General features: G+C 42.2%; 1 protein-coding gene across 1 annotated transcript in view; it reads left to right on the top strand.

Moving 5' to 3' along the window:
• The window catches only part of SPON1 (spondin 1), a 309,877-nt gene that overhangs the window by 115,101 nt on the left and 173,905 nt on the right, over positions 1-20,871 (top strand). The window contains exon 4 of the mRNA XM_061440732.1: positions 16,462-16,535. Coding sequence (XP_061296716.1) covers positions 16,462-16,535 — 74 coding nt within the window. The remainder of the gene's footprint in view (positions 1-16,461; positions 16,536-20,871) is intronic.

The raw sequence follows: 20,871 nt of genomic DNA, 5'->3' as shown, positions 1-20,871 counted from the left end.
TAATGTATCAGTGATTCTCAACCCTGGCTGCAAAATGGAGTCGTCATCCGAGCAGCTTTGTAAAATCACCTGTGTTCTGCACCCTCCCTCTCCTCGAAATCTGATCTCCTTGGACTAGGATGGAATCAGGGTGTCAACACTTTTTAAAAGCTCCCCCAAATGACTTTAAAGAGTAACCAAGGCTGAGAACACTTGAAGTCTATAAAATGCTACTGTGGAGTACCTGGCACACAGTCAGCACTCAGTAGATGTTAGTCATTGTTATACAAGCTGATAAAAATCTAGGCTGTGCGCTAACATTGGAGAATAGGTACCAACATCCAGCGGGCCCTAGTCACTATGCAGTGCCCTGTGGGTAGTTTCAGGGATGAGCAAAAAAAGGTCTCTACTTAATAAGGATTTCATTAACTCTCTAGTTGGGTAGAAAAGGAACAAGTACATGAGAAGTTAAATAGCAACATAAGGTTTAAAGTAGAAGAAAGGAAGACCATATTTTTCAAGCTTTTACTTCATGCCAGAAACTTTCCATACTGGCTGAACTCATTAATTCTCACAAGGGTAGATATTAACCCTAATTTGTAGGGCAGAAAACTGGATCTCAGGGCTGTAATTCACCTAGGTCACAGTAAAGAGATAGATCCAGAAAATAACCTGACCTGCTTGACTATAAAGGTCTTTCTGTTATACTGTGTCTTTATCATGCTGATTATAATGAAAATAAATGAATAAGTGGGATTAGCATTTAGAAGGTTTAAACCCAGTTCCTTATGTATGGGTGTGTCTGTTATTCTGTCTCTATCACTCTATTCTATCCATTTAGTCTTCCTTCTCTCCTTCCATCATCCATCAATCTGTCCTTCCATCTATCCATCCTATTCTCTTACCTCAAATGGCTATGAAACAAGACTTTCAGTTCAAGCAAATATCTTATTCAACAGGCCAACTTTTGGGGTAAGATTTAATTAATTCTTAACTTTTCCTCATAAAGTTAAAAATTAGCATTAAGCTAAACAACATATCACTTCTAGTAAATCATACAAGATTAGGATAGCTGAGGTTATGCTTTAAAGCATGCTAATGGTATTAGAATTTTTAATGTACATTAAATAAGAGGCCTAAACAGTAATACAAATAGAGGAAAACAAAATTAACATGATTAAATACATTCAGAGACTATTTATTCTGTTAATTGTTAAAATTTAGGCAATAGTCGGATTGCAAAAAGACTTGCAGCTGCAGCTCCAAAATAGCTGGTCCTCCCTTCAGCTGTTGCTAATTAATGCAATTTTCCTAATAACAGTTTTCTGATAGAGGAGAGACAGTAGCAAATCAAAACAACTTCATGTTTATGCTGATGAGCCCTGACAACAACCAAAAGAACCCTACGGGATCCAAATGGAAACGTTGCTAACTGCAGGTTTCTATGTAGTATTCCTCAGGCGTAGCCGACCTTCAGTTTATCACAAAAATGCAGGGGTGTGGGGGAATAGCATGGTAAGCCAGGTCATCATATCGGCCAGAGCCCTGCTGGGTCACCATGGGATTATGCCACAGGCTCCAGAGAGGAGCAGAAAAATGCTCCGAGCAATTGTCCATTGCTCTGTACCGAGACCTGTGAAAGTGATCCATCATCTCTTAATTTGTCTGACTGGTTTTTTTTTCGAAAGACAATTCAAAGAGGCCAGTTTGCATTATTTTATATGCACATTGAATATGCATATTGAACTACTTGGCAGAATTAGCAGGGGAGCAGCTCAGAAGCAGCCAGCATCCTTCATGTCCAGTGCATGTATGGTTGCCTTTGACCCCTGTGTTCATCCCCAGTTCAATCAGTTGCAGTTTGTTGGTTTCAGAAAAATACGTTGCACAAATCATAACAGTTTATGGATCAAAGGACTGATTTGGCCTTCCTAAGGGTGGTACCAGACACATGGAAGGCCAGGATTTATTAGCTTTTTCCAATACAGTTGACATTGACAATACAGTACAATATCATCCTAAACTGGGCCAGTCAGTGACCTTAGACCTTAGGCCACAAGGGACTCCTGGTCATCTCTAGGGCAGCTTGAACAGAGAAGAATCCAAGTCAGGAGCAAGTTGAATTACAGATTTTCAAGACTAGTTATGTCAATCAAAAGAAACACTGTTCATATTGATACATTTGGATGCACAGGGTGGGTGGTGGGAGAGTAATAAATACAGTGCAAACTATCATTTCCAAAAGATCATTACCAAATATCCTCCTAGGATAAGGATTCTGCCAAGGAAGTGATCTTCCTTGACGTGTATCTTCATTATCAGAAGCATCCTTGACACGGAGCCATCCGGAAAGGTAGTAAAGTGTACATTCCAATCTGGTGGCACAAACTTACCTAGTGGCAAACTCATCAGTGACCGTCTGGTTTTACTCTTGTTCCTTTAAGAGATGAAGAAATGGAAGTTTTCCTCCACCTCCCTCTCTTTCCGCTCCATGTCCACTGTGACTTCTGTCCCTAATTTGTGAAGGTCTAAGTGTTTACTTTGGCCACCTCATGCGAAGAGTTGACTCATTGGAAAAGACTCTGATGCTGGGAGGGATTGGGGGCAGGAGGAGAAGGGGACGACAGAGGATGAGGTGGCTGGATGGCATCACTGATTCTATGGACGGGAGTCTGAGTGAACTCCGGGAGTTGGTGATGGACAGGGAGGCCTGGCGTGCTGCGATTCATGAGGTCACAAAGAGTCGGACACGATGGAGCGACTGAACTGAACTGAAGTGTTTACTAGGAACACAAGCTCTCAAGTGCAACTTCCTCACATCTGCAAGACGTGCAACACATAAATGTGACTGCCCTATCACCTTAACGACCTATCTTTAGTCGTTCACCTTTAGGATAGATATTTTTATCAACTTGTTGGGTCTTAATGTACTCCTCGCCTGCTTGAAGGAAAAAAGGTTTTCAGTACTTTGTTTAACATGGACTAAGATGCTCCATGATCACTCCTAAGTCTCCCACATCAAGCGTTGGTAGAATTTTGTTTTGTCTGTGCCATGTGGCATGTGGTATCTTAGTTCCCTGACTAGATATTAAACCTGTGCCCCTGCCTTGGAAGTGTGGAGTGTTAACCACTGGATTTCCAGAGAAGTTTCAGTAGAATTTTTTTTTTTTTTGCCATGTTGAAAAAAACAAAACAAAACTTGGTCACTCGTATTCTGCTCTGCATTAAAATGAGGTGCCATAGCTTCTCTTTCACATTTTTTTTTGTACTCAAAAAGTTAAAACTCTTGTGTCTTTCTTCCTTTCTTTCTGTCACTTTCTCCCTCCCTCCCTTTCTTCCTTTATCTCATCTCTGAACATATTTTCCATGAGAAAGGCTAGGAAACAGGACAAATCGAGCCCAGATTCTGTGGCTTCCTGTGGTCTCATGTTGTTCCTCACAAGCTCTGTGGGGGTCCAGATGATCATGGTTTACCTCTGATGAGCTCATGTGACATAAAAATGAGGTCAGATGCTACAACAGGGGTGCAGATGTTGAAAAGAAATAACGTGGGACAAATCTGGAGTGAGTCAAAATGTAAGTCCTATGGGTGACTTTCTTTTAAAGAGTCAACTCACGGGATGAGCAAAGAGCAGTGCATCATGTAATCAGCAACTTTCTTTTCCATAAAGAAAGTGCTGTCCCGGGCTTAACCTCCTGGCAGACATACCATCTTCCTGTTGATTCCCAGCCTTGTGAAGGGATTTTGAATTCAACCCAAATGGTTCTGAGAACAGCAGTTGCTATCAGCCGAGCTTGAATAAAGTAAAGCAGACTTAACTGATCTTTATGCGATGGGAAATATTTCATGACTCAGACCAGTCATTGCTGCTCACCCAGAACACTGGGTGGTTCTGCTAGTACAGAGGAGTTTGTGCTTCTTGCCAGATTGTGGCCATAGGGTATTAAATTACAGGTCAAGTCAGTCCATGAAAACATATCAGAACAGCACATCTTCAGTGTGTCCTGCATGAAAGGCCCCTCAAGCTCGAGGGGCCTCGAGGCTGCAGCAAGACCCTTTCCTTGAAAAAGCTCAACATTTAGTCCGAAGTCCAAAATGTAAACTCACAATAAGTTAAATGGCAATGCAAGTTATTAAAGTTCAAGCAAACATCAAGAGTATCCAGTGCCTGAACACCAAGTGGATGGCAAAGATCAGTGGCGTTCAAGGAGCCCAGAGGAGGTCACTCTGAAGGTTCTGGCCAATGAGGCTCTTGGGAGGCCATGAGATGGTGTGATTGGGCAGAGCAGAGGCGGAAGTACATTCCTGGTTTGAGTAGCATGGCCAGAAGCTGGGAGGGGTTGTGTGACAAACAGTGAAAAGGCAAGGCCGAGTTCAGGTGGTTGGCAAAAGTGTTGAGGGAGGGGGAGGGGGGTGTCAGACTTAGAAGGCAGCCTGCGTCCTGGTGTTCAGGATTGTGGGTGTTTAGCCAAGAGCTCAGACTGTGATCTCTAAGTGAGAGGGGAACCTTTGTTTAGAGAGGATCTGCTCTGTGTCAGAGTCTGTGCTGGCGTGGGGTGGGGTGGGGCTGATATGGAGATGGGGTAATTAGGACTATGGTACCACTGCTGCCTAGTAATGTGCTGAAGATGGTGGTTCACCTTCTAGCTGAGTGCAGGTAAATTGGGTGGGTTGGCAAGAAGAGGAAACTTGTTAGATGGTTTCTATAGTAACTGTACAGGGAATCCTTCATTTGCTCTTCCATGCGTGTCCTTCCAGTTGGGGCAGCAGGGGCACCTGAAAGTGAACTAACAGGCATGAAGGTCCTGACTGCTACCTTAGAGCAGTGGCTCTTACACCATCTCTCCCCCCAAGCAATGCACATGCTCACAATGTACATACACTTTTTCCTAGGGGTTCAAAAATCCTTTGCAACCCCTTCATGAACCACGAATCCCTAGCTGAGAATCATAACCACCCTCCACACCCTCCCTAACCCTGTCAAGAGAAGGGAGCATGTCCCAACCCACAGGTCCGCTACTGTCCTAGAAGCTCCCAGCTTCACAACAGAAAACCTAGGTGACAGGGAGGCTCCCTAAAGAACAGAAAGGAGGTCAGGTAGCCTGTACTTAAGCTCTCTGCTGTGTCACCTGGATTGTTTCCTTACATCTGAGAAACCACACTGTCCACCCTAGCTTAAAGGCACCCACAGAAAGGGGAGGCGGCTGTGGCCGCGGCAGAGTGGGACCAACTTCAGAGAATAGTGACTTGTGTGAACTAGCCAGGAGGAAGCTTTTGGTGAGGCAGCACTTCCTCTTCCTCAGGCTGGAGTGATTATTTGATTAACTCAGTCCTGAATATTCACTGGGACGACTGAGGCTGAAGCTGAAACTCCAATACTTTGGCCACCTGATGCAAAGAACTGACTCATTAGAAAGGAGCCTGATGCTGGGAAAGATTGAAGGCAGGAGGAGATGAGGATGACAGAGGATGAGATGGTTGGATGGCATCACCAACTCGATGGACATGAGTTTGAGCAAGCTCCGAGAGTTGGTGATGGACAGGGAAGCCTGGCGTGCTGCAGTCCATGGGATCACAAAGAGTCAGACTTGACTGAGCAACTGAACTGAACAGATGCCCTACACAGAGCATCCAGCCTCTGAAAGGAACACTTGAGGAGCCCAGGAGCAATGCTTCACTTTCTATTTCTTGTTTTTTAGCCAGGACAGATTCTATTTCAGAAAATAACATAGTCTGGAGAGAAAGTAGTTGAAACTTTGGTGCTTGGGATGAAAATTTAACCCTCATCTTTAGAAAAAAAAAAAAAAAGCCTATATCTTAGTTGGAGATTTAATGAAATGGAATGACAGTTATGCCATTTCACATATCTACTATCATTCATTGCAGACCTAATAGTGGTTCTTAAAGGTTTCAAGGTCAGGAACCCCTTTGAGAAGCAGATGAAAGCTATGAACTCTCAACCAGAAAGATGCACTTGTGCATATCACAAAAAATTTCATCATTCTGAATCTGGTCTGCAAATCCCAGATTAAGAAACCCAGGTGTAAGCCTTGGCCAGATCCTCTGTTAGATTCCAGGTATATGATGATGAATAAGACACAGTCCAGGGGCCAGAGGGGCTCATAGTCTGGTGAGAGCTTACAGACATGGAGAAATTGGAGGGGAAAGTGAGACAAACACTGATTCGCAGTTTAAACGTATGAGACATTATACTATAGAATCATGGATCCAACAGTGTTACAGAAATGGTGAACTGTTAGTTGTCCCTTGACTAGTAATACCCTGGGTTCCAGTAATAATATTATAAAATGCTGGAAAACATGCTAAGACTTATTAGGGGGGAAAAAGTAACTTTTCAGGGACATCAAACTCTGTTTTTGCACCTTTGAGTGCATGCTTGCATGCTCAGTTGCTTCAGTCATGTCCAACTCTTTGCGACCCTATGGACTGTACCCCACCAGGCTCCTCTGTCCATGGGATTCTCCAGCCAAGAATACTGGAGTGGACTGTGATTTCCACCTCCAGGGCATCTTCCCAACCCAGGGATTGAACCCAAGTCTCCTGTGTCTCCTGCACTGCAGGTGGACTTCTTTACCACTGAGCTACCAGAGAAGCACTTTTGTACCCTTAGGAGAAAACAAATTTGGGGCCTAAAGGTGTGTCGTGAGAGATTATCTTTCCCCAGCCTCAAGGTTTAGATCTAGATCTCTTTGAAAGGTTAAGAAAGATACTGAGTATCAAAAGGTGTGGGAAAAAAATGGATAGTTTGATATCAAACAATTAAAGGATGAAAAATGGTCCTGATTATTAACCAGAATGGCCTGAAAGAGCTTCCACAACTGGGACTACATTCTGCAGTCTATTTGGTCTATGTGAGTTTTTTTAAGATTTTTCCAACAGATGAAAAATTTCTAGCCACTGATCCAGCAGGTACCCCTAAATTTCTACTGTTGCCTCAGCCACAGCGTATAGGTGTAGGAACACTCCCTCCAGAGAAAAAGGAATATTTCCCTTGCCTGTGTTTTCCTGTCGAACTCCCACCCATGCTGCCTATCCCCCCAACTCCTCCCATTTGAAGCCACGTCTCTTCAGACTGGAGTGTCCTGAAAGCCTGCTGCTTTCTTCCTAGTCACTGCGTGGTGTCTGTCCTCTGCACCCCATGGAAAGTTCTAGCAAAGGGAGCATAACCTCCCACCCACCAAATTCAAGCCCTCTTTTAAGGCCTTATCTGGAGTGTTCTTCTCCCAGACTCTGACCAAAACATCCCTGGCCCCAATCCTCCCTAATCTCTTCCGTGGTTCCCCAGTGCAGTCTCCAGGGTCTCTGGATTTTCTTGGTCTTTTCCTATTGGTCACAAAATGGCTGTCTTGTTTCATGCATTGTTTGTGATCAACACTGGACAAAGGAAGGACAGTGGCTCATTAATTTCTTTTATGCAAATTTAAGCAAAACTTTCTCAGAAGTTCTCCTCCCACCCCCTCCAACCCTGTGCTGATAACCCTCTCTTATGTTACTGAGGCTACATGTGAATCAAAATGAGGGTTCTGCAAGGATGGCAGAGGAAAGGAGCAGATATTGGGTAGAGTCTACCGCTTGCTACGCAGCGTTTTCCGATTCACATCTCTCAGGCTGTCCACTATTTGGTGTCATCTGTACTATGTCTGGTTCATCTTTGTACGTCCAGTTCCTAACACAGCTTCATGGCCTCCACTCTGTCAAATAAAAATGGGAATCGATGAATGCCTGTCTGGTTTTAAAGACTCTCACATCTAAATTAGTTTCTCTAAAAACATAATTAGTTTTATTCTTTTTACGTCTCTCTTATGGTATGAAAGTCAATTCCTCATTATTACTTTTCCATTGGATTTTTAGGGGTAAAATTTAAAGTGCTAGAGTAATAATATTGACAAGATACATGATAAAGATGAGGTCTAAAACTGGACAATAATAAGAGAAAATGGAGTCATAATAAGTTTGTTATCCTCTGGGTCATTCTAAGAAGAACTAAACTGAGTGCTAACACTAGATTTCCTCTGATTTTTGTTAAAATCAGAACTAGGATTTTGTAGATGCAACTTTGTCCAGTACTGTGCATCAACAAACTCTAGAAATCCAATGGCTATACAAGGTTGGGGATGGATTATAGTCTTGTTAAGAACCTAACTGACGTCTTAACCAGATTTTGGTCATGACCTAAGCTTCAGGTGTACATGCAGCACAGTATGGAGCGGATTCCCTTGATTTAGGTGAAGAAGTCCCCAGAGCAGATAGCAGCATTGCTTCAAAACACATGGGTGGTGGACCTGCTGAGGAACTCGTTTAGGTGTGCACCTCTAACGCCTGCCAAGAACTCATCCTTGGTTATAGAATGAGCCTCTTGGACTTCAAGGCCAGTTCTAGTGCTATCTTTCCAAGTTATTCCTGCAAATAATTCCCCCAACTCCACCTCTACCATCATCTTGTCCCAGCCAGGAATGGCCCCCTGCCTGGTCACCAGAGCACCTGTAGATGATTCTCCAATTAGGGTTCTAACATACGATGTGTCCTGAGAGTAATTTGGGAATATTCTGTCTTGGCGTGTGCCAGTTTGCCATAGGTGTAGTTTCTTTAGAATGGCATGATCTGGTCCTCATCTAATCCTGTGGCACCAATTTTATGTCCAGTCTCAAACCTGGTCAATATCCTAGTTGTAATATTATACTGAAGTTTTGCTAAATATTACCACCAGGGACAACTAGGCGAAGTGTGCAACCTCTCTATTATTTCTTATAGCTGCATGTAAAGCTACAATTAGCTTAATAGAAATTCCAAAAATTAAAAGAACAAAATTCTTCCTTGTCCTTTCTGTCTTTTGTTTCAGTCACTGGCATCACTAATCCTCCATCTAGTCATTGGGGTTTGTCTATGGGGAGTCAGTTAACTTACCTTCCTCTGTCTCTGTTTTCTCTTCTGTAAAACAGGGATAATATTAGTGCCTACTTCATGGAGTTTGGGGGAGTTTTATATGAATTTATATTTATGAAGCACTTGGAAGCATGTTTAACTGTTAAATAAAGAAAAAATAAATAAAACATCTTGTACTCAACCTTCTCTTTCTATCCCAGATCCAGTAAGTTACTTAGTGCTTATAAATTTTTCTATGATGAGTCTCTTAGATTCTCTGTTTTCACTGTCCCTCTGACAATTCAGACCTTCAGACTCATTGACTCCTCTTACAGCTTTGCCAAGGTGAAGTTAGTTACAGCTCTTCTGCATGCTGTGGCTTCTCCTTTATTGCGCTCAACACTGATTTCCTGTTTCCTTTTTCTATCTCTTTTTCCCTACTGGACTGGAAGGTCCATACTGGAAGACACCATCTCTTCTTTTTCTTTGAAATTTCAGCTCCTAGAAAAATTCCTGATACAAAATAAGTGCTCAGTGAGTGTTTGATGAATGAGTGCTAATTACGCAGGAATAAAACTGTGGAAAATTCTGAAAGAGATGGGCATACCAGACCACCTGACCTGCCTCTTGAGAAACCTGTATGCACGTCAGGAAGCAACAGTTAGAACTGGACATGGAACAACAGACTGGTTCCAAATGGAAAAGGAGTACATCAAGCCTGTATATTGTCACCCTGCCTATTTAACTGATATGCAGAGTACATCATGAGAAACACTAGGCTGGAAGAAGCACAAGCTGGAATCAAGATTGCCAGGAGAAATATCAATAACCTCAGATATGCAGATGACACCACCCTTATGGTACAAAGTGAAGAAGAACTAAAGAGCCTCTTGATGAAAGTGAAAGAGGAGAGTGAAAAAATGGGCCTAAAGCTCAACATTCAGAAAACTAAGATCATGGCATCTGGTCCCATCACTTCATGGGAAATAGATGGGGAAACAGTGGAAACAGTGGCTGATTTTGTTTTGGGGGGCTCCAAAATCACTGCAGATGGTGATTGCAGCCATGAAATTAACAGACGCTTACTCCTTGGAAGGAAAGTTATGACCAACCTAAAAAGCATATTAAAAAGCAGAGACATTACTTTGCCAACAAAGGTCCATCTAGTCAAGGCTATGGTTTTTCCAGTAGTCATGTATAGATGTGAGAATTGGACTATAAAGAAAGCTGAGCACCGAAGAATTGATGCTTTTGAACTGTGGTGTTGGAGAAGACTCTTGAGAGTCTCTTGGACTGCAAGGAGATCCAACCAGTCCATCCTAAAGGAGATCAGTCCTGGGTGTTCATTGGAAGGACTGATGTTGAAGCTGAAACTCCAATACTTTGGCCACCTGATGCGAAGAGTTGACTCATTTGAAAAGACCCTGATGCTGGGAAAGATTGAGGGCAGGAGGAGAAGGGGACAACGAGGATGAGATGGTTGGATGGCATCACAGACTCAATGGACATGAGTTTGGGTAGGCTCTGGGAGTTGATGATGGACAGGGAGGCCTGGCGTGCTGCAGTTCATGGGATCGCAAAGAGTCGAACACGACTGAGCAACTGAACTGAAACTGAATCTCTTGGCAGCTAGCTCTGTCTATAATTTACTAGATTTGGTCATTTGCAGTCATGGTAGACAATTATAACAGTCTCCAAATCTATAGCTTTGTGACCTTAGTGTTGGACAACCATGGAGTCCTTGTGTGTGCCATAGATAAAGCCCTACAGATAAGCTTTCACTTTTCTTCTCCCATGAGCACATTGCCATGAGCTGCCAGGAAGCCTGTTAACTCCTGGACACAGCTCCATTCCCCGCGAGCCACATAAAGCATATAAAAGTTTGGTAAGAGTCTGGATCATGGAATGCACCCAGCTTCTGTAAATATTTGCTGAGTAACATGAGACCATGATCAGATTAGCACTTGGCATCCTTGCAAAGTAAAATAAGACTGTTACCCTCAGTTCCTGATGATGTTACCAATGCTATGCTTCAATATTTTATTCCTACATCCTCCCACAGAGTTGTTCAGTCATTGGTAAAAGGAAGTAGATGTTGTGTGTTATAAGCTGGATCACTTCTATGGAAAATATCCCTGAGATCAGAGGCAAATTTTGTAAAGTATTCCAAGAAATGTTCAGTAACAGGGATTTTACTGGAACTGGGAAGAGGGTTGGCAAATGTTGCGGTCTGGAGACTGCGAACCTGAACTTCCTTGGAGTCATTCATTATCTCTGCCTGAAGCTGTTGAGCAAGATAACACTCTCCCTCTTCTCTGCATAAGCAAAGGAGATGGGCCTGACATCAATCATCATAATAGCTTCTGTTGATTAAGTACTTTTATGTGTCAGGCACTTTGTTAGGGGCTGGTGATTTAGCAGCAACAATGATAACAGCTACCACTACTGAATATTTACTTTGTGCAACGTGCCTGTCGTAAGGACCTTACATAAATTACACCTCCATGGCAGTGACCCAGCCACTGAGGGTTCATGTGTATTTTTCATTCATTTTGTGGCCTGAACTCACCCACATTCTTCAGTTTTTGAGGTCTCCCTGTCCTTTTCAGTGAGAACAGGGACCCCAGGCCTTTTCAGTACTAGGCAGAAAACCTCCAACTTAGCCAATTCCAACTTCACTCCAGCAGGCCAGTTCCCCAACAGCAAATGAAGAAACTCTTCAGACAGAAAAAGAACCGAGCACCGAGCATTCAGGATGGCACTTCTGGAAAGGTTCCACTTTAGGTTTAAAGGAAAACTTTGGAAATGATTAGTAAGTTATTTGGAACCTCAATATTTTAAAGTTTGAGAAGCTAACATACTGAGAAATTTAATTTAGATTTCCTTAACACGCTCTTTCATGATAAGAGAGCATTCAGTATATCAGTATATAAATGCTATGCAACAGGACTGCCAAATTGCAACACAGAATGGGAGAAGTTTGTCATTTTGAAATGCTAAAGGGATTCTTACCAACGGCATTCTCATCTTGTGAAGCTATTATTTTTCTGAACTATAATATGATTTATAAATCTCTGCTGAGTTTTATACTTCTGATGGGAACAGGCTTGAAATGAAATGTATTTTCTCAGAATATAAAATTCTCCCAGGAGTTGACCAAATGAGGAATAAAAAGAAACATCTCCTGCAACCAAGTTTTCCAATGTCTTGGTCTCTGCTGGTGTATCTGTGGGTGAATGTTGGCCTTCAGAGTTCTGAACTCAGCTAGACTCTCTTCTCACTCCCCACACTTTCTTCCTGGGTGATGTCAGCCACTCTAAAAGCTTTGACCCTGACTTCTGCCCCAGTGATTCCCATATCCATCCTCCTCGCCCTCCTCATATCTTTCCTGAGTTACACGTCCCTGTGTCTACCTACTGAGACCTTCATCATGGCCTCTTTCCTTTCCAAACATCCTTCCTTCTATTTGAATCCCAGGGCTGCAACAGTACTAGCATCTATAGAGATAAGTAAGATACAGTTCCTGCTCCTGGGAAGCTTATACTAGCACAGGAGATAGAAAAGTGAACAGGCAATTATAATAGGTCAGTAAGTGCTGGGGTAGGATTAGCCCAAGGGGTTTTAGCTCTCATTGGAAGAGCTTGCAGACCAGACATTATTCTAAGTAACATCTTGGTTGAGTATGTTAGGTAATTGAGGGGGGTGTGTGTGTGTGGTTTATATTGAAGAATTGTGAGGATGGACAGAGGAGTCTCATGGACAGGGGCCCAGAATGTGAGATCATGAAGACAGATTTGGGATATGGTTTGGGTAGGGGCTCAGGAGGCACTGGACAGAGATAAGGCTAGACCACCAGGGCCTGATCAGAACAAGCCTTGTATCCCTCATTGGATCTGCACAGAGTTTGAAATCCAAAGTGCATGGTCCAGAGGGTTGGCTCAGTTTGGGAATAGGGATGTATCCTTGCATTTTTATGGAGAGCTTCATGTTATCATGACCCAGGCTCCGTGGAGACCCACCGAAGTCTCAGATCTCCACTGTGTGCGCCATGAGATCCTAAAATACATCCCCCCCAAATCAATCTGAGGTTACGTTTTATAAGAGTACTTTCCTCAGAGTGCAGTTATACTCTTTATTCGTAATCATCTTTAATCCTTATAAGCACTCTGAGTCTCAGACAGACCATGGGCTTTGGCAGTAGATGAAAGGCTTCAAAACCTTGAGCATGTTACTTAACCTCCCGGCATCTCAGTCATCCTCACCCATAAGATTAGAATGAAAGTAACACAAACCCTCATCTTAATCCCTCTTAAAATAAGAGCATTTTGATAAGTTTGCTGAACTTGACCTAAACTGATATGAAACTGTTTATAGATTTTATTTACTCTCTTAGAATGAATACTCAAATATTTTGCTGCAGAAGATGGATGTGTTTGGTCATGGAGTTGTTAACGGCCTATTGCCATCTTCACTTTCTAATAGCTGAAAAACCCTGAACTCAGGAACACATCTAGCCCAAGTGTTTTGATAAAGAATTTGAGGACCTGTAATGCATTGAAGAAGGAAGTGGCAACCCACTCCAGTGTTCTTGCCTGGAGAATCCCAGGGACGGGGGAGCCTTGTGGGCTTCCGTTTATGGGGTCGCACAGAGTCAGACACAACTGAAGTGACTTGGCAGCAGCACCAGCAGCAGCAGTATATGTAAAGCATAAGATAATGCACATGAAGGACCTCCCTAGCACAATGAGTGGCACAAAACAAGGGCTCAGAAGTTACAGCTGTTATCAAAAAGAGGGCCACCTTGACTTTATAAAACAAGGCTTGAAAGAAACAGACATAGCTTAAAGAAAATTTATTTTTCTATTTCTGGCCCCTCAATAAATTTATAATTATAATTTGTAATTTATAGTTTTGGAAAATCTGCGAGTGATGTAATTTTTCTAAGCATCATTTTTTTCTGACATTAAATCATGTTGTTGTTGTTGTTGCTCAGTCATCTCCAGCTCTTTTGTGATCCCATGGTCTGTAGCCTGCCAGGCTCCTCTGTCCATGGGATTTCCCAGGCAAGAACACTAGAATGGATTGCCATTTCTGTCTCCAGGGGTTCTTCCTGACTAAGGAATCGAACCTGTGTCTCCTGCATTGCAGGTGGATTCTTTACCACTGAGCCACCAGGGAAACCTCACCTTTAAATCATAGGGAGGAAGACAATTCAGAGTGTCTGTTACAGACTCTCGCAGAGACAGGTGATGGGAGATTCTGGGAGAGCAAATAGCACAGGTAAGGGAGTGTGGAGTGAAAGAAATGTTCAGAGAAGGAGGGATAAGCTTGTCACAGTCTGGCACCCAGGGAGCGTGGCACAAAATGCCAACAAATAAAGCTAGGAGGTGTTTGGGAGAAGTTTTTTATGAAAAGCCTTGAATATCATGGTAGGTTAATATTTTATCCTGTAGATCAGGTGTTTTCAAATCATTTTATCAAGAGAATTTTATTGAAACGAAATTTTATTTGCATGGGAGCTCTGTATACTACAACCCCACACAAATCCGTTTTTACTTTTTGGCTCAAGTGCTCTTTTAAAAGTGCAAACCGGATCATCTCACTCCTCAGGGCAAATTCCTCAAAGACTTCTCATCAAGCTTGGAGTAAAATGCCATCTCCCTGCACGGCTCTGGGTGATTTGGCCCTGCCCACCTTCCCAGCTCATCTCACACCTCCCTGGCTCACCACAGCCCTCCCCACATGAAGGATCTTACAAAGGATGCCCTCATCTTTGCTCCTCCATCCCACTTGTCTAATTAGCTTATACTCACTGAAATCTAAGCACAGCCACCTTTTCTGGGAGGAGCCTTTCCTGGCTTGGTCAGGATCCCCTGTGTTACACTCTCTCATACCCTGTGGACGTCTCCATTCGTTACCTGAGGATTTGTTTGTTTGATACTTTCTTGCCACTATTCTGCCAACTCTGGGAATGGGAAGTGGCCCCATATGTCTTGTTTATGACAGTGTCCCTCCCTGTCCAGTGCCTGTTTGCTAAGCACACCTCCAGAAATTATCTGCTATATGCTGGCCAAAAGCAAGTCATTTTTCAACCTCAAAATATTCTTTCCAAATTCTAACTGTTGAAAATACACCAGCAGATACAACAGGAAGACAAATGGGTTGAAATGAGTTAGGTTAAGTTGAAATGGTTGTAGCAGGAAGGTGGGACCTGGGATATTTCCCACTAGGCCTACTCCTTGCCTGCCTCAGGGCTCCCTGAGGCCTTCTCAAAGTGGTAGGATGCTCCAGCTAACAGAAGCCTTTTTTTTTTTTTTTTTACTTTGGGGTGAATGTTCTCTAGAGTGTTCTCTTGGCCTGAAAAAACTTTCTGCTTGATGGTCAACAGAATGGATAAATATTCACAGTAGCTTTGTGTCAACAGGAAGTATATTTCATTCATTTATTTCAACATCTCTTCTCTCTTGGGGTGGGACAGACTGTAAAAGACATCAGTAGGCTGGCCTCAATTTTATTCTTTTGTGTAAGACTGGGGATAGAGTAGATATTTCTTTGGAAAGCCATTTGGCATAGGCCCAGACCATTGAGAAAACTGACTCTGCTCAGCAGATCCATGCATACATGGGCCCTTCCTGGGTTTGAAATCATGTGACATGAGGCAGCTTGTGTGACTTTCCCTGGTTCAGTGTGGTCAGCTGTGATGGAGTCAAGAGCTCCCTTTATCTGTTAAATGGGGCAAATCAAAGTGAAAATTGCCTTTTGATTGAGTAGCATGGCTGAAGAAAATCAATAGAAATGGCCCGAGATCCACAGGCACTGTCTCAAGTCTACTGTGCTGTAGACTTTTCAAATTGCTGGAACACTGGGTTTCAGGGCTCTTCAAGGGCAGCTGAAAATCAACAGTTGAGTGGGTAAAAGGAGACGTAGTATGTCTGTGCAATCCTAGATTAAAGAGAAAATATATGCTGGCCAAATCAAGTCATTTTTCAACCTCAGAATATCTTTCCAAATTCTAAGATACTGTGTTTGAGTTTGACATGTTTAAGAGAGATGTAACAGCTGAAGTTGTCTTTGTTCAGAATGTAAGAGACAGTTTCGTCTAGACTTTCAGGAAAGATATAGAATGACATTTTCAGAACAAATCAAAATATATTTTTAAGGTTTTTTCCCCCTTCAGGAAGAGAATTTGACATGCTTCCCTGATTTGAATTTGCTTGATCTATAAATGGCCTCAATAGTTTGATATAACACTAGAGTAAATGAACCATTGAGAAAAGTTACTGAAAATGCTGTTAGTTCACTTTCCTACCTTAACAATAATATGAGTACCACCAACATCCCCATAATAACTAACATTTATTGAGTGGTTTCTAAGTGTATGCTGAACTCTTGACATAAGAGTTCTTACCTTAGATCTCATAGCAATCCTAGGAGGTAGCTATTATTATTCTTTTATTATTCAGTTTTCCACTGAAGAAACCAAGCCACATGAGTTGAGGGCATGCCCTCAAAGCCACACAGCTGTAGGTGGACCAACGGAAATCTGAGGTCCCCCAGACTTGCCCTCCTCATCATGTGTGTGTCTTCTTTCCCCACAGGGCTAGCATCGTACAGAAACGCATCATTTATTTTCAAGATGAAGGCTCTCTGACCAAGAAACTTTGTGAACAAGGTAAGAAGGTCTAGATGTGTGGACTGGAGAGGACCAGATAAATGGAAGTTGGCTCAATCAGTCTAAGCATTCAACCGCAGGAATTAAGGCAGTTGGTTTTCTGAGTTCCTCTGGGTTCTGCTTCCTCACGTAGTTCCAATTTTTAATCTAGCTGTGTGCTGTGGATAATTGGATCTGCCTTAAACTCTAATTACTCAGCTTGATTCCCTGGGTAGGAGATAATATACCTTATATTGGTGTCGTCGTCTCGTTATTTTTGTGAAACAGTGATTATTCTGAAGAGATTCCTTGGAATAATTCACAGGACTTAATTAAGGAACACACAATTGTGTGCCTCTAAAAAGTCTGTGATGGTTTTCTGGAATAATCACTAGCAGGAACTTGTGGGGCACCCAGGCAGGATGAGCGGATTTTCTCTAGGGAACAGGAATCCCAAGGGGGCTTTGATTTTGACCCTCACCTCGTCTAGGGATCTGGTCCTTGGATGTGCAGGCATCCTTAGCACACAGGCATGCACGCAATCAGTGGTTACCTTCAGTCCTCCATGACAGTGGAATGTATAGTACCTACCATGCCTCCTAGTACATAGTAAACATACATATATGTACATGTGTGTATATATACATGTACATACACATATATATGCTCGTACATACACATACATACAATTATTTATTATATATGTGTGTATGTTGGCTATTGTTATCAACATCCCAGGGCTTATTTATTAATCTACCATGAAAAATTAAGATTTTAAACATCTAAATGTGTTAGAAGTCATTAAAGAACTAAATAAAAGTGGAAAATGTGCTGAAATTGTACATCTTCATGCTCTCTTTTCTATTAATTTGTGCAGACTTTTTATTTACCTTTAGAGCAATTCACGGTTTGAGAAGAAATCAGTCTATCATGGTTTGAGAAGAAATCATTCTATTTCTAACAAATGATAAGCTACTAAGAAAAAGAGAAGCTGGTAAATGTCCTATAGGAAAATAATAATAGCGAATTTATTTGTGCTTGTTGTATGCCAGGCACCATTCTAAGTACTTCACACGCCTTAATCATGTCATCAGCACCAGAATCCTATGTGGATTACATCATCCCTATTTTACAGATGAGAAGCCTGAGCCATGAAAAGTTTAAATAGCTCACTCAGCATCAGACAGCTCATGAGGAGGTCACAGTTTGAACCTAGAAGCCAGTGCCCTAACCATTGCATTTCTACCAAAGTGCTATCTCCCAGTTCAGTAGCTTGGGTTGTTGCTTTGGGTAGATCAAAACCTAGGTCTCCCTATGGGTGAGCTGGGGCAGAAAATAGGTAGTTATTTTTCAAAAGAGGCATGAAACATTAAGTTACTTACAATTAAAAGCAGAAACATAAAATATTCCAAAAGGTGACCTATAATAAACAAATGCACACATATGCTCACTTTAAGACCATGTCACCCACAAGGGAGAAAGAGGAAAAGGTGAAGGGAGAAGCAGAGATGAGAAAAAACGTAGATAGAGAAGGGATAATCAGCAAGGGAAGAGAAACAAAAATAAGACCAGAGAGACTTGCCTGGTGGTCCAGTTAAGACTGCATGCTGCCAGTGCTAGAGGTTCCCAGGTTTCCTCCTGGTCGGGGGACAAGATCCTATGTGCCTCACACAAGACCCAGTGCAGCCCTCCCCAACCCCCCCTCGCCCCACCGAAAAAAGAATAAGATAAGAGTAGAAAAGGAAGCTGGTATTAAGAGTAGAAATGAGGGGGGCAGTATAGCTTGAGAGATGCTACAGGGTTTTAAGTTACCAACTTCAAGTTTCAAGTTACCAAGGGTATTAGGCACGCCCTCGGAGAAGGCCATGGCACCCCACTCCAGTACTCTTGCCTGGAAAATCCCTTGGACAGAGGAGCCTGGTAGGCTGTAGTCCATGGGGTTGCTAAGAGTCGGACATGACTGAGCGACTTCACTTTCACTTTTCACTTTCATGCATTGGAAAAGGAAATGGCAACCCACTCCAGTGTTCTTGCTTGGAGAATCCCAGGGATGGCAGAGCCTGGGGAGCTGCCATCTCTGGGGTCACACAGAGTCGGACACGACTGAAATGACTTAGCATAGCATAGCATGAGGTTAGGAGAAGAGGGGTAAGTTAACACTTGCTATCACTGCCCTTTGAAAACCTGATTCACTTGACTAGTTTAAAAAAAAAAAAAAAAAGGAAAAAAACCTGATTCATTTTCAGTGGGCTTTTCCTCAGTAGGAAACAGCATGTCTGTTTTTATTTTCAAACTTAAAAATTTATTTTTTCAATGGAAGCTTCTTTTTCTTTGGAATTCCAAAGTGTTTATTATAAGTGCTTTCCCTTGAACCCCTGGATGTATCTTTAAGTTCACTGCTTATATCAGAAAGCCCTTTCGATAAAGTGGAGCTACCAGTTTGCGTCATTTTGGTTCTTTGAGAAATTATTGCTGCTTCATTTAACAGTGCCTAGTAGTTACAACTGAAACCCCAGCATGTATCTCTTAGCTCTGAATCCTTTTTTCAAAACTAATTTAGTCTTTTTAAAACATAGGTGATCATAATGGAAATGTGAAAAGGAAAAACCTTTAGGAGTTACTCATTTATGCCAACTTTTCTGAAATATAGTCAATAGCGCTTGTCCCTTAAGTATCAAAGTGGCTCACACAGCAATCAGACCTGGACTTCGTGTACATCGGGAAGTGGGAAGCTTGCTTCTAACACACACAATGCTCTTGCCTCTTCCTAGTGTACAAAAAGTAGCCAAACAATGATTTCTATTTGGGGTGGTTTCAGATCTCTTCTTTAGGGCTATTTAGAGATCATGGAGCTCTGTAGATAAGTATTTTTTTTTAATGCACCATTCTTTGTTTGAAAAAGCTAAATGAGAAACCCACAGATTTCTCCCACTGGTGTTTATGCAAACCTGTCCAGCAGAAGGTCTTTCCTGCAGTGATATGGTATACAGGTTCAGAGTGAGTATGGGCTGAGATTCAAAAAAGACCTGGGTTCCAGTTCTGCCTGCACCACCCATCAACTCAGTGACTTTGGGCTGGTTAACTAATGTGCGTTAGTTTTATGATCCTAAAATGGGCTTAACCAAAGTCCTGATGTCCTAGGATTGCCGGGATTAAATGAGACAGTATATGGAAAGGAATCAACACATACGAGGACTCTCTGCAATGCGGTGATTATTACAGTATCCCATACTTTTGTCTCCATCCTCGAACCCAGAATTCTCTTATTTCACCTATTGCTGATTTTGCATATTCAAACCAAAATAACTCAGTGAATTCCATAAGGAAGACTTGTAAAATGCTCTTCCTAACTCTCAAAAAGATTTTTAAACTCTCTTTTGCTGCTCTTTATATAATAGTTAAGATTAAATGTCCAACTTGCAAAAGAAAAAGAGGGAGAACATTCATGTTAATATCTCCTGAGGAACCACAGGAAAAGCAGCTGAAGCAAGTTGTGTCTGTAGACATTGTTTTCGTCTTGCAGGAAGCAGAACAGACTAAAAGCAACAATGCACGGTTAGGGATGTGGGCCTGACAATCAGAAATACTGAATTTATTCAGGTAATCTCTTTTTTTCCACTTATCGGCTATTCACAGCTAAACGTGGGGGCGGAGAGAGAATCTCGAGTTTTTCCCGGCTGTTTCTATGCTCAGAAGTAAACCTGAACTTATGAACATATTCCCAAATGCCCAACCCTCCCAGTGAAGTCTCTGAAAGCTTGATAAGAAGTGATATGACTGCATATGCATAATTTTTTAGAAATAATTTTCAGCATTCCTTATGTCTCTCTGCTTGTTCTCATTGCTCTCCTTCAAAGCTTTTCCTTCTTGTCCTGGCAGTTTGGCCCCAGAGAATATTCCTTAGGAAACACACACACACATGCATATTCCTCTTGAAATCTGGTGGAGAAATCCTATTGTGGGAGGGATGGGAAAGGAGATTCAGATCCAGAAAGGATAACAATAAACTTTACCAAGATAGCCTCCATCCCAAATATTCTATGTTATTGGTCCCATAGGTCTCCTCACATTATTAGAGCAAAAGTTCTGATTTATTTTTAATTTGGAAAATATAGTGATCATCCTTAGAGTTAAATAAAATCTGTTATAGCTGGACCTGGTTCTGAATTAGTAATCAGTAAGAACTGCAGTTTGATTCCTAGGTGAATCAGTGTTAAAGCATCTGCCTGCCAATGCAGGAGATGCGCGTCCAATCCCTGGTTCAGGAAGATCCTCTAGAGAAGGGACCAGCAACCCACTCCTGTATTCTTGCTGGGAAAATCCCATGGACAGAGGAGCCTGGCGGGCTACAGTTCAT

The sequence above is a fragment of the Bos javanicus genome, chromosome 15 (assembly GCF_032452875.1).
Source record: "Bos javanicus breed banteng chromosome 15, ARS-OSU_banteng_1.0, whole genome shotgun sequence".
Lineage (NCBI taxonomy): Eukaryota > Metazoa > Chordata > Mammalia > Artiodactyla > Bovidae > Bos > Bos javanicus.
The sequence above is the reverse complement of the archived record's forward strand: the minus strand, read 5'-3'. Positions and strand labels throughout refer to the sequence as shown.